Genomic DNA, 13,132 nt, shown 5'->3' on the forward strand with positions numbered 1-13,132 from the left:
GTACTCGGCTGCTGAGCTGCATGTCGCGGTATCGAATCCCGGCTATAGCGGGATTCCCCCCCCCCCCCCCTGGTTGGTCGAAATTTCTGGAGCCCTCCACTACGGCGTCTCTCGTAATTATATGGTGATTTCGGGACGTTAAGCCCCACACATTAATCATCAATCAACTTGACATCCCCCTTAGTTGCGTGACATCAAGGAATTCTGTAAAATTATGTCATTCATAGCCACGTGTTACGGTTCCGCATACCTGGAAATTGACGTTATGCGAAGCTTGCGGAGAGAATGAGGCCGTATGGTAATTTTTTATTGAGCTACACGTCATAAAAGAACGATAAATATATGTACAAATGCTGCACGCACACACATATGTTGAAGAGTTGCAGCTGTTTGAAAATCCAGTTGTTTGCACTTGCGCAACGATGCCATCTGGAACATGCGTATTAGAAACACCAGAAGTTTATAGAAGCGCTGATGCAAGCGAGGATGCTGACCCTGGGCACTCCTACATAAAATATACTTCAGCGCATGACAACTAACCACAATTGACGTTAACCCGACGTGGTGGCTGTTTCAAAGGAGTTGCTTTATATATGGGGTTTACCGTCTGAAAACCACCATACGATTACGAGAGACTTCTTAGGGAGCGCTCCGGAAATTTCGACCTCTTGGGGTTCTTTAACGTGCCTACATAGTTTTCGCCTCTATTGGAAATTCAGCCGCTGTGCCGGAATTCGAATCCCACGACCTGCGGGTGAGCAGCCGAGTACCTTATTCACAAGACCATCGTGGCGGGGCGTTTCAAAAGAGTTGATATATAATGTTTATAAAATTGCGTGGGCAGCACTGTAACCACTATTGACGTGTCACGAAGATTGTAGCGCCTATTTGAAAAACACCTGCCGTTGCTCTGTGGTAAAAGGCTTCATTGCCACGCATAATGCTTGGGTTCAATTCCAGCTGGGACCCTGACATTTATTCCTTGCACTCGTTGGGTCGAAACCATCGATGTCGGGAATTTGTTAACGTCACTTTAGTAGTCAAGCACCTGTGGCATGTACCCGCATACCAGCGGCACATACCGGCCCATGGGTATGTGCCTCTGTAGAGCGGGAAGTGTTTGACGACTTACGTGACGGGATTGGGATATTAATTATGTCTTAACAAGTGCGTCGTATTTGTCAAACCACCTCACCCTTCCATGCTAATTTTGGTTCACGCCAAGTTGAGGGGGCGACCAAGAGAGCACCGAAACCTAAGCGGCTAGATAGATAGATAGATAGATAGATAGATAGATAGATAGATAGATAGATAGATAGATAGATAGATAGATAGATAGATAGATAGATAGATAGATAGATAGATAGATAGATAGATAGATAGATAGATAGATAGATAGATAGGTAGATAGATAGATAGATAGATAGATAGATAGATAGATAGATAGATAGATAGATAGATAGATACGCTCAAAGTCGCCGAAATTCGTTAATAAATGCTTCTAATTTAAAATAAAGTCGAGACCGCATGACTGGCCTCCTGGAAGCCCATCCGCAGTGGTCTAGTGCCTAAGGTACTCGGCTGCTGACCCACAGGTCGCGGAATCGAATCCCGGTTGCGGCGGCTGCATTCTCGATGGAGGCGGAAATGTTGTAGGCCAATGTGCTCAGATTTGGGTGCACGTTAAAAAGCGCAGGTGGTCTAAACTTTCAGAGCCCTCCCCTAGGGCGTTTCTCATAGTCATATGGTGGTTCTGGGACGTTAGTCTCCATATCAAATAAATCTGGCCTTCAGGAAGCAAATGTAATGCAAAGTCATGTCTGAGAAATCATGTAAACAGTAGTCACAAGTGGCAACTTGTCATGTGACCACTTGTGGCATGACCAAAAACACGTAGACCAACTAAATATATAACCAGGACACTGGACACGTGTTCACCAGAAAAGTATTTTGCCGTCACGGCTAGTCACGCAGCATATTTCCCCTAAGTGTGCAGCTTTACTGGTAACCTGGCTCTAGCAGTTTTTTTTTTGCTGCGGTTAGTGTTGTCGGAAGCATTCAATATCGAAAGAAAAAGGTCTGATTGTGCAAGTGACAGATCTATTATTTAGTATTTCCGAGAAATGCACTTTCTTTTGCGTGTTACCTTGACCATGCCACTTACGTAATAAGTTGTCTGTTCACGCATACACGGAAATCGTGTTTCTTTCCAGTACGAGTCCGAGAGTGCAAGTAAATAGTTGTTAGCTGCCGTTTTATTGTTTTTTTTTTGCTCCTTCATTTTTCACAAAATGTGTTTGCTGCCACAGTTCGGTACACCTAGAAATTTACACACCAACCCACCAAAAAAAGCAGAATTTCAATTGAAAAATATGGACTCGAACGAATAGAAGGTTCGGCACGACCAGAGGGGAACGTTTCACAACCTTTGTTGATGAATAGAGTCACTGCTATCAAATGAGGTTAAAACTGCCCAGTCATCGGAACCAGTAGCAGCCCGTTTGTGAATGAGCAGTATTGGCCAGGAAAGAAATAATCCACATATTAAAACGATGGTGCGCGAAAAACAATTTGAATTGGCTTAGTTTGGCTATGAAATGTGTTGTTAGTGAAGGCTTGTTTCACTTGGTTGTGCCTGTTTACTCACATATTTCAAGCACATCTTACCAAGCGAAAGATATGGCTACTCATACGTGCCGTACTGCGAACACTCAGCACCGTCGTTTTCATAGTTTCTGAAACCTTTCTCAAACTTCAACACGATGCGTGCTCCTTGTACTTAAAGATTGTCCCTACACTTTTCTGCATGCTTGTCGCAATGCTTAGCTCGCCGAAGTTACAGTTCCTCACTCGTTTCATCCTAACACTTCACGTAGTGTTTCACATAAATCCTCTTTAAGTCATTTCCAAGCCGAGGGACATCCGCAGCTAGCCGCTTTCACCGCAGCGATCGCACAAACATATTCGGCACAGTTCAACCTGCGCTTTAGATCTCTGGTTCCATCGAGCAACCATGGCACAATGGCTGAATATAAGCACTCATCTGGTGACACGGTGCAGCAAAGTCACGTGGTTAATCACGGGGACACAGCTGAAGGAACAGGTTTGTCATTGGCAGCAGGTGGCGCTAATACGCGATATGCGTTCTTCGCTTCAAGGCGAACACTCCAGGGATTATTCGCTTGAAGACTAAGCGTAGATACACCGTGAAACTCGTTAATCTAGGCCACTAAGGGTTTCGATTAAAAAACGATGAAATACCTACTCGCTCATTTTTCCGAAATACTTCACAGGCGTTTTGGACGTGGCTACGTGCTTGGTGCTTCCATCACGCAATAGCAACCGTATGCGCGAGACGGCCTTCAGCAGGGTGGTATTTTGGGACACCTATAGAGTCGGATCCTGAATGTCCTGAACACAAATTAACCCACCGAATAGAATGCATATAAACTGCGCTCAAATCATCATTTGCTAGTTATGCGTAGTGTTTTTCATCACGCTGTTCATTAGGCAGGCTGCCTTCCTAAAACTTAATATTGAGCCTAACTGTACATGTAGTGTTGAAAAGAGGCAGTCCCGATTGGTGTGTTATCTACAAAGCCGGCAGCGTCACATTGACCTCAGGGGGCAAGAGTGCAGCCAGCATGACTAACACGTAACACATATCTGTTCTTGAAACCCATGTGTGCGAACATACGTCCCCCTTTTTCTTTGTGTAGAATAAAACTAACAAGTTACAAAATATGATCAATGTTAAGCAATGACAGACGCACAACATTTCCACAGACATCCACAACGGCGTTCCGCCTAGTCATAGCACAGTTTTTGAATGTAACACCCCAACAATTACTATGTGGTTACGTTCACAACAAGCGTTTAAACCTTTCAGACGCAATGTACACAATTGTGTACACCACTCGTTTTTGCTATTTGCCGCAATAAGATTCTAAGCAAGAGCAAGATATATAGTACTTTGCAATATTTGAACATCCTGCAATATATATATATATATATATATATATATATATATATATATATATATATATATATATATTTATTCAACTTCATCTCTCAGTGCACTGATACATATGATCACTTTCTTGAAGGCACAACCACGTTTGACGAGTCGTACGACGTGCTCTCTCCTGCAACTAATGTGAAAAGCAAAATTTTTCTTTTCTAAAAACGAACATAAAAAGGAATCTTTACTATTATCCTAGCCTGTATTTTTATCATGCTGATTCCAAAAGTAAGCACGAATGACTTCAGAGTAAAGAGATATTTACACAACCTAATCATGATTAGTCCCGATAACACACATAAATTCTACAATTATCTCATTATTCTTATTGCAATAAAATACTGAGTGTCTTGAAGTAACGTTACAGTCATTTGACACACTTACAGACAGTTTTTATAGGCGGCGCCTGAAAGGGTATGATGTATTGGTGCAAGTGTATAATGTCTTCCGGCACAGGACCAACTTCTTCCTCTTTGGCATTACCCACTTCTGCTTCCTGTTCGTTCTAGTTTGGCACATACTTGATGGTTTGAAATATGAGTGTATTACTTAGTCACGGACAGAAAGACAGAGACAACGCCGTGTCTAAGAAGTGCGCTTTTATTTCAAATCATCATGTATCACCAACTCGCCCAATCAACCATATTGGCACATACGCTGCGTAATGTCCCCCCTTCTCGTATAAGAAGCGCGCCGACTCTATCATGCATTGTCTCGGCAGCTAAAATATTTCAGGTTTCCTAATGTGACAACGACATGTTTTGATGGGATGCCATGTTTACCACGTCTCAGTTTTTCTCCGATAGTACATTGTCTAGAAGTAATCAAAAATTGCCACTCGGAATCGAAGCTTACCCTACGCTAAGCTTCATTACCTCATTTGTGTTAAATGTGCGAAAGTGGTGTAAGTGAATGGTATATCTGGCCAGTGATGGAAATAAACGTGACATACAGTAAGAGTAAAATCGCACAAAAGATCTTGTCATAAGGCTTCTTAAGTAACGACGAATAAACCAACAAAATGTGCGAAAGAAAGGTAACAAGTTGCGAGGGAGCACTGAGGCTTAAATTGAATAGGATACAAAGTGAGGCTCGTACAAGTGAGTGAGCATCGTACAAAATATATATGGCCCGTAATACCTGTAAACACACAGTATCTGAAATTGTGCGACAAGTAGCCAGGGGGGGGGTGTAATACAAGGTGTTCAAAAATGGGCACGACACCAAGTACCGCTGTGACCCTTGCTTTTGCGCCATAATTTGATATGCATTGCTTTTTGACGTACAGCGGGACACGGCCCCAACTTAACACTTTCAATCATGTCTTTTCAGATTAAATTTGTCTGAATGGGAAGGTAGTACTTTACAACATTGGGTCGGAGGTAAGTAACTCTACATCTTTTAAGCGAATTTCCTATTCAGGCTGAATGAGTCAACTCTCGAACGAATTCCCACCGTGTGAGCAACGAGCTAGTTATTACGAAAGCATTATCCATATTACGCCAACTAGAGCTTATTGCCGCTGGTCAAAAGACTGCGCACCACACATTTCACTCTTCCTGTTGGTTCTGTTGTGGACCGGGGTCCACACTACGCGTCCCCGCTGATGTCAGACCCGGTGTCTTGTGGTGGCGTAGCTGGACTTTGGGTGAAAGAAAGGGGCACGCACAAGTTGGGGAAACAAAAAACAAACAAGTTTACGTCACTATTTACAACTAATTACCGCATAGACGTTAGGAGTTCTGTAAACCACGAGCGTGAAGTATACGCTATCAAAACCTTAGTTCAGAGCAACGTCAGCACTTTGTAGGGTCGTTTTAATTAAGCCCTGTCAGGCTCGTCCTCTTTTATTTAAGCACCAATCACACACAAAACACCGCCCTGCAAGGCATCATTCAATAACAAATGGTCGCCGAACAGGGGTCGTATCTCCTGACGCAATGCTCCTCTGTTTAGACTTTCAGTGAAGGGAAAGGAAATGGTTTCTTTCCCGGAACGAGGTGGCGGTTGGGTTAGTGCTGCTGTCTTTCCCTAGAACGGCAGCCAAGAAGTGGAGACTATTCGATTTGACACGACCTGCGTGGTCGGTATGCTTCGCCATCTCGCCAAACAAGCCATTAGAAGAAAATGACCGTAGGTATATTGGCTCACAGACAGTCGGAAGCTGCCACAATCTAACCCCTTTGTTGCTTCCCACCGCTTGAGGCTTTAATCGAGAGAAGGGCACTAGGACTTCCAGACGTGGAAACGCCACTCGGCTCTGCTTCTCATGGCCAGCGTGGCGCCTTCAGACGAGGGTCACAGCAGTATCCTCCTCACCAGAGGAGTCACGGAGGGCAACAGTCACCGCTGCTACTCGCAGGGACGACGAAAGTGTCTGTAGTTGAATACCAGGAACTTGCATTTGCTTGTCGTATTGTTTGTGTAATTGCCGAAAACATTGACAGCGTCTCTAAAGCTCGGTCACATGCACAAGCAAGCACTCGTACTACTCCGAACAAACCAATTTTATTTGCCTGCTTTAAACGAAAAGCTCACACTCAAAACTTTCAGGAATAACTTATGCTGAGAAACCAAACGTGCAACCTTAGACGTTCACATAATAGGTTGCAAGAAAAAAATTTTGATACATCAAAAGCACATTTGAACAGCTTATAAAGAGTGGCTGAGTGCGTCAGCAATTCCATTTCATTTCCCCTTCTTATACCTAATGTGAAAATTATATTTCTGAAGAATCAAGCCTCAGCTCACTATGCGACTGTTCTTCGATGTCACGGTTTGCAGCCACCTGGTCTGAGGCTGCAAACCGACAATGGTCTGTCTCTACTTAAATTTGGCACTTCTGAGATAAAACTGCAACTGATGAATGGCCTACACAATGCATGACCACTCTCTTTCGAAGCGCATTACGCTATCTCTCGAGAGCCCAATTTCTTGCTCAAATAGAGCGCAGCTTTGCTAGCACGGTACTTAGTCCATAGCACGGTACATAGCACGGTACTTAGTCCTCCATCGCTTTCGTCACACTGAACCACATATTCTCGGTCGCAAACTGGTGCTCTCCAACCTGACGTTTATCAGTACTGCACTTTCGCTTGAGAAGGTAGCCTGCTTTTTTTCTCCAGACAGAAGCTCCGAATATCCAGAACATGTCTACCTTAACTACCTCGTAGTTGTTCGCATCCTGCTCACTAAGTCGCGCAACAGCATCATCTGCCTCGCTGGGCAGAACTGTGAGTAGCTTTTGACACCATGTGTATAGCTCAAATGACAGTTTCTCGCATTTCTGGTCAAACATCACAAAGTACAAGTCAATAATCCCTGATTCTGTACATGGCTGCATGTACCTGGGCATCCAGAACTCTGTCTTCAAGTTGAAATAAGGTACCACTTGCTGGGGACTACTGCCCGTCATATTCCTCAAGTTCTCATTTGCGGATCTCGCGTGCCAGTCTTTCTATTTCACGCTTACCATCTAAGCGGCGTTTCTCTCTCTCGGACTGCTGTATTTTTGCCCCACGCTCACGTTACATGCGATATTTTTCGCTCTGAGTCCCGCCTTTTTGTTTCACGCTCAAATTTTATGCGATGTTTTTCTCTCTCCTATTCCAGTATTTTTGTTTCCCGCTCTCATTCCAAGCGATGTTCCTCTCTTTCACACTCACCCCTCTCTTCCTGCTCTTTCTTTCTTTAATTTATGAGGTCACATGCTTCACAAAGCTCCTCATTATCAGCCCCCAAAATATTATTTACTGGTGTGATTATGCGTTAATGTTCCAAACCCTTCGAATCGATCCCCAATTTCTCACACAACAGCAGCAATCCTGGCTTCTGCAGCTCCCGTAAGTCCATGATCGTACTGAGTGCTCGCTACTTTCACAAAATAAACTTCTCGAAACGGCAAAATTGAGTCTTTCGGCAAAGTTAACTACCTTCTCTAAAATTTACTCCTGTTTCAGAACCTGATTCACTCAAAGGAAAAGCCAAGCACTCACCCATACGTGATTCAAGTCTCGAGACAGCTGCTTCCCGTGGGCCGACTGTTGTTGTAGCTTGTAGCCTCGAATCCCAGCGCTGTTCAACACTTGTTCGGGACCGGGTTCTACCCGACGCGTTCTCGCTGACGTGGGTTGCCGAGACGCCAAGGTTACGTTAGACCCGGTCTCTTGTGGTGGCGTGGCGGAATTTCGGGTAGAGAAAGCGAACGCTGGCAAATTGGGGAAATGAAAAACAAACGATTTATCGCACTATTTACAACTAATTAAAGCATAGATGTTAAGAGTTCTGTAAACCACGAGTGTGGTGAATAAACCATCAAAACCATGGCTCAGAGCAATGTGGAGCGCTTTGCAGCGTCGTTTAAAAAATGCGCCACTGACCAGTTTTGACAATATTGAGCTCAGCTGACAAGCGCAATACGTAGATGAGGCGTTCATGATCACGTTTGCCAAAATTTGCAACACTACGCGCCGAGGAAACGGGTCGAATTTCGAGATGAACGCTGCTGCGCCTTCCTTATGCGGATAGGCACCTAGATCATAGGGAAATTTAGAATAGTGCACCGCGAGCCCTTGCGGTGTGGTAGATGCCACTGCGCACGCGTCGTAACGCGAGTCGCCCTCCGCGTTCACAGTCCGCATGCAGAAAATTTGAAAGAGCGTGCGGCGATCATGGCCAGCGAGGCCCGCAAAGTGCTGTCAGTAGCTTCTGTGCATTTGGGATTGTGGTCTGGGCAAAAGTCTCTGGAATTTTCTCTAGGAGGAGCAAACGCTATTCTAAAACTCTTACCGCGCCTGCTATGCCTGCAACGCCTACAGCCCCTGCATACGTTATTCTGAAACTCCCTATTGAGGGCATGACGTGCGTGTATGAATGGCCCTACGTACACGGTAATGCAGAGACGTTGATCCTCTACGTAGACGACTATGCCCTGACGTTGCCAACAGTGGCACGTGTTTTCTTCGACCTCGTAATAAAAGAAATAATTTACGCTCACGTAATAAAATACATGCCACAAAGGCGTACTCAAGTGCCACACAGGTTACTAAATGCCACACAGGCCGAACTGCAAGAGCGTCTATCAGTCACGTCGATGTCTTCTTTCACTGTCCACCACATGGCACGTGCATTTCTAACATTCAGCCATCCTGCAACCGATTTAACGTCCTCGTTAAGGCTGTCCCGGAAACGTTCTTCACTGATATTTTATGAAACTATACGGCCATTCTATTCAACTGCTTACTAAGTGCCACATTATAGAAACGAGATGAAGAAGGAACGTAACCAAAATAAGACAGAAATACGCAGAGCGTGAAGCTTTTCAAGGCAGCCATAAATTCGCTCGTTCTTAGCGGGAAAACTTTCAAGTAAATGTCGTTTCCGGCCATCCTGACTGGCTTGACTTTGAAATAAGTCACAACACGCACGGTGCCAGTGTTCTTTAGCCTACGCTTCAGCTTCGATGTTTAGTGTGGCTCGAGCTTCGACTTTTGGCCCGTCTGAGGTAATTCTTTCTTCGAAATTGCTCCGGCGTTTGGTAGGTTTTCTGTGAACTCCTCGGCGTCGCCTGGTTCTCTTGACTTTGGCTCGTTATGTTCCTGCGGCTTGGCACGGCGATGTTCTTTCTGCTTTCTTTCTGTCGGCTCAGTGGCACTTTTCCCGATTCTTCAAGTTGCTTGTTTTCCGTTTTCTCGCCTTGGCTAAGCATGTCTTTCGGTGTTTGGTGATCGTCAATCTCGCTGTCCACCTGCTGATACTTATGTGCCACCTTTTATGTCGGAGGTAATTCTTCATCATCTTCCTTTTTCTTTTTTTCTTCGCCGACGTATCCCGCTGTTTCTTTCTCCATTCCGGGTTTTTCATTCACATTCACCACCTCGCTGTCTCTTCTCGCAGCACCATGGTTGGAAGTTCATCTGCGTTTCCCTGCTTACAGCTTCGGCTGTGTCCTTGTCTTCCGGCTTTTTTTCGCCTCCCTCAGACGTCTTGGTCTCTGGTTCGTCACATTTCTTTGTTTTCGGTGTTCTCGTGGTTTCTTTTACTCTCTCCGCCACGCTGTCGTTTCTCGCAAAACCGCGTTTGGAGCGCATCTGCTTTTTTGCCACGATCTTCGGCTTCGTACTTGTTCTATGATTTCCCTTCGCCCTCAGCTTCGACTTCGCCCTTGTCCTTGTCCTTTGTCCTTGTTCATGCGTTGGTCTATTGCTCCAGCAGACATCTTGGGCTTCAAACCTTTGCCCTACTTCGTTGCCAGTGTTTTACAATCTACGGAGTTCTCGGCGTGTGATGGGGCTTGTTTGAAAAGTGGGTCTACGTGTCTTGTGCGGACCGCAACTGGCACAACTGCTGGTTTCTGTAGACACTCAGCGTCCCCTGCTTTCGCCAAGGTGCTTCCGATTGAGTGTAGTTGATGTCCTGTCGTGTAAAATCCAGAGCTATGGTGAAAAAATAGGATATAAACGTACCTCGAAATCCTCCCACGGTGTGATTCGGAAGCTCTTCGAAAGGTACCAGTCGTTGGCAACTCCAACTAGTCGTCCTTGGCATTTTTTAGCGTGTACGTTGCTGGCCACCCATGAATGTTAGACGTTCGTGAAATATTTTTAATCCACTCCCGCACTAGTGGAGCCTCCACGAAGCCATAGAAGGGACTGATGATGCAGCTCAAGTCGGGAATCGCCTGGATTGTTGGCACTAGTTGAGGTTGCGCCTCGCCGGCCAAAACAGTCGTTCCAGCAGGGTCGATATCAGCCTGTCCTTTTCTTGAGGGCTTGCGGTAATTCACGAGCCATGATGGTGTCTGCGTTGTTAGAGTCCACGTCTCCGCCACCAGTCAGGCTGACTCGATCGTCGGTGCGTTCCATTCCAGGGTTAGGTTTACCAGTTCAGTGCAGTTTTAAAACTCACATTCACCCAATATTTGGCGACTGGACTTCCATCCCACTTCGGAAGTGTTGTCTTCGACTTCATAATAAAATAAATATTTCACTTTCACGTAATAAAACACATGCCACAAAGACTTACTCATATTCACACAGGCTACTAATGCCACAGAGGCCAAACTGCACGAGCGTCTCTTCCACACTGCGCGAGCGTCTCTGCCCACAACATGGCATGTGGATTTGTAACACACGTGACATAGCGAAAATTATTTAACACAACATGCGTAGTTGACGTATTTGTTGCTTGAAGAGAATAATAAATATGTAGATAATAACAGGACGCAATAAATACTGTGGGCATTCTTCTTTTCTTTTTTTTTTTCACGAATAGCAAGGAGATGCAGGGCTAAAGTGCTGGAGTTTCGTCTGTGTTCGTGTTCCCGCGATTCTGCGGTTAGCGAATTCACCAGACGACAGCCGTGGAAAGCTCCTGCGCGTTATCGCACTCATTATGCTCATCTATTCTAACGCGTCTAAGCCAGCATTTCCAAACCATCCCACAGAACCAGGCAGTAGACCTCAAATTAACGCTGGTCAAAAACAGAAAAACAAAGAGCGCTGCTCGCGTGCACGGTGGTTGGGCTTGTTCGGGTACGTGATGCGCACGGGACCTCGACATCAGATGCCGGAGAGAGTAGGGAAGAGATTGGGCTAGCCAAGGCCACATGGAGGAGTGGCAAGGGTTTCGAGCTCGCCTCCTCTCGTCCTCATTTCATGGTGCTTCAAAAAAACCTTTTTTTTCAGCTCGTACTCAACCGATTTAAAATTATTTTTGTGGCAAAATGTTTTTCATTGGATACCCAACAAGATTCACTTAAAAAAACAGCGCCAATAACGAGGGACAAGAGAAAGAAGGAGACAAACAGCGGCACTGATTTACAACAAGATTTGTTTGCCAGAACCGCACAATATGTACTTGAACAGTATCTAACAAAAAAAGATAAAAATAGAAAACAAACAAAACAGAATCCACCTAACAGCCACGTAGTCATTTCTACAACGCACCATGAACAACACGTGTGCTAACGTGCCGAAGGAAATCTATTTCTTTTAGTGATAGCGCAATCGAAGGCCTGCTGACACATGCACTGCTCAGCCTTTCCGTGCTATCACTAAAAGAAATAGATTTCCTTCGGCACGTTAGCACACGTGTTGTTCATGGTGCGTTGTAGAGATGACTACGTGGTTGTTAGGTGGATTCTGTTTTGTTTGTTTTGTATTTTTCTCTTTTTTGTTAGATACTGTTCAAATATATATTGTGCGGTTCTGGCAAATAAATCTTGTTGCAAGTCAGTGCCGCTGTCTGTCTCCTTCTTTCTCTTGTCCCTCGTTATTGGCGCTGTTTTTTTAAGTGAATCATGTCGTACCAACTCGCCCAAGCAACCACGTTAGACACCCAACAACTTCGACGGTCCAACTAAAATTTGGTATAGGGCCTGGTGAGTGGCCTTTTAGGCCCTGCCAGGCTGCTCCTCCTTGACTGAAGCACCAATCACGCACAAAACACCGCCCTCCAGGGCATCGGTCAATAACACACGGTCGCCCAATCGGGGCCGCATCTCCTGACACAATGCTCCTTTGGCCCGATTTTCACTGAGGAGAGAGAAAATTGGTTCCTTCCCGGAACAAGGTGGTGGTTGGGTTAGTGCTGCTGTTTTTTTGTGGAAGAGCAGCCAAAGAGCAGGGACGTTTCTCGCTTGGACACCACCTGCACGGCCAGTTTGCTTCGCAATATCGCCGAGCAAGCCATCAGGAGGACATTCCCGTAGAAATATTGGCCCGCGAACCGTGCGGGGGAGAGGGGAGTGGTTCCTAAAATCGTAAAAGAAAACAAGTGTGAACCCCGCAACTGTCGGCAGCTAAGTGCGACACCTCCGCAGTGGTTCTCAGGGGAAGGGAAAATGTGGGTAATAGACTTGAGCGAAGAGAGGAAACAGAAAGGAGAGAGCGAGTCAAGAGACCGAAAAAGAAGGGGGAGACGCACAGATCGTCTATCAAAATCACGGGGTGCAAATTCTCTAAATTTTTTCATGCAGTCCACTTCCGTCAACAAAGTTCAGCAGTTCTGAAAGGGCATGCTTGATATGCGTGCGGCCACTGTTCGCGAACAAGATGTGCTCAGTTGTTGTCCGAGGCCGGCCGAGAGATCCGTAAGTTGTGAGTATCACTA

General features: G+C 45.4%; 1 protein-coding gene across 2 annotated transcripts in view; it reads left to right on the forward strand.

Annotated features, from left to right (window-relative positions):
* The window catches only part of LOC142796343 (venom metalloproteinase BumaMPs1-like), a 202,964-nt gene that overhangs the window by 95,596 nt on the left and 94,236 nt on the right, over window positions 1-13,132 (forward strand). For both annotated transcript variants that reach the window (XM_075886705.1, XM_075886706.1), the window contains exon 9: window positions 5,354-5,403. In XM_075886705.1, the coding sequence (XP_075742820.1) occupies window positions 5,354-5,403 (50 nt within the window). The remainder of the gene's footprint in view (window positions 1-5,353; window positions 5,404-13,132) is intronic.

Source organism: Rhipicephalus microplus, chromosome 2, assembly GCF_043290135.1.
Source record: "Rhipicephalus microplus isolate Deutch F79 chromosome 2, USDA_Rmic, whole genome shotgun sequence".
Classification (NCBI taxonomy): domain Eukaryota; kingdom Metazoa; phylum Arthropoda; class Arachnida; order Ixodida; family Ixodidae; genus Rhipicephalus; species Rhipicephalus microplus.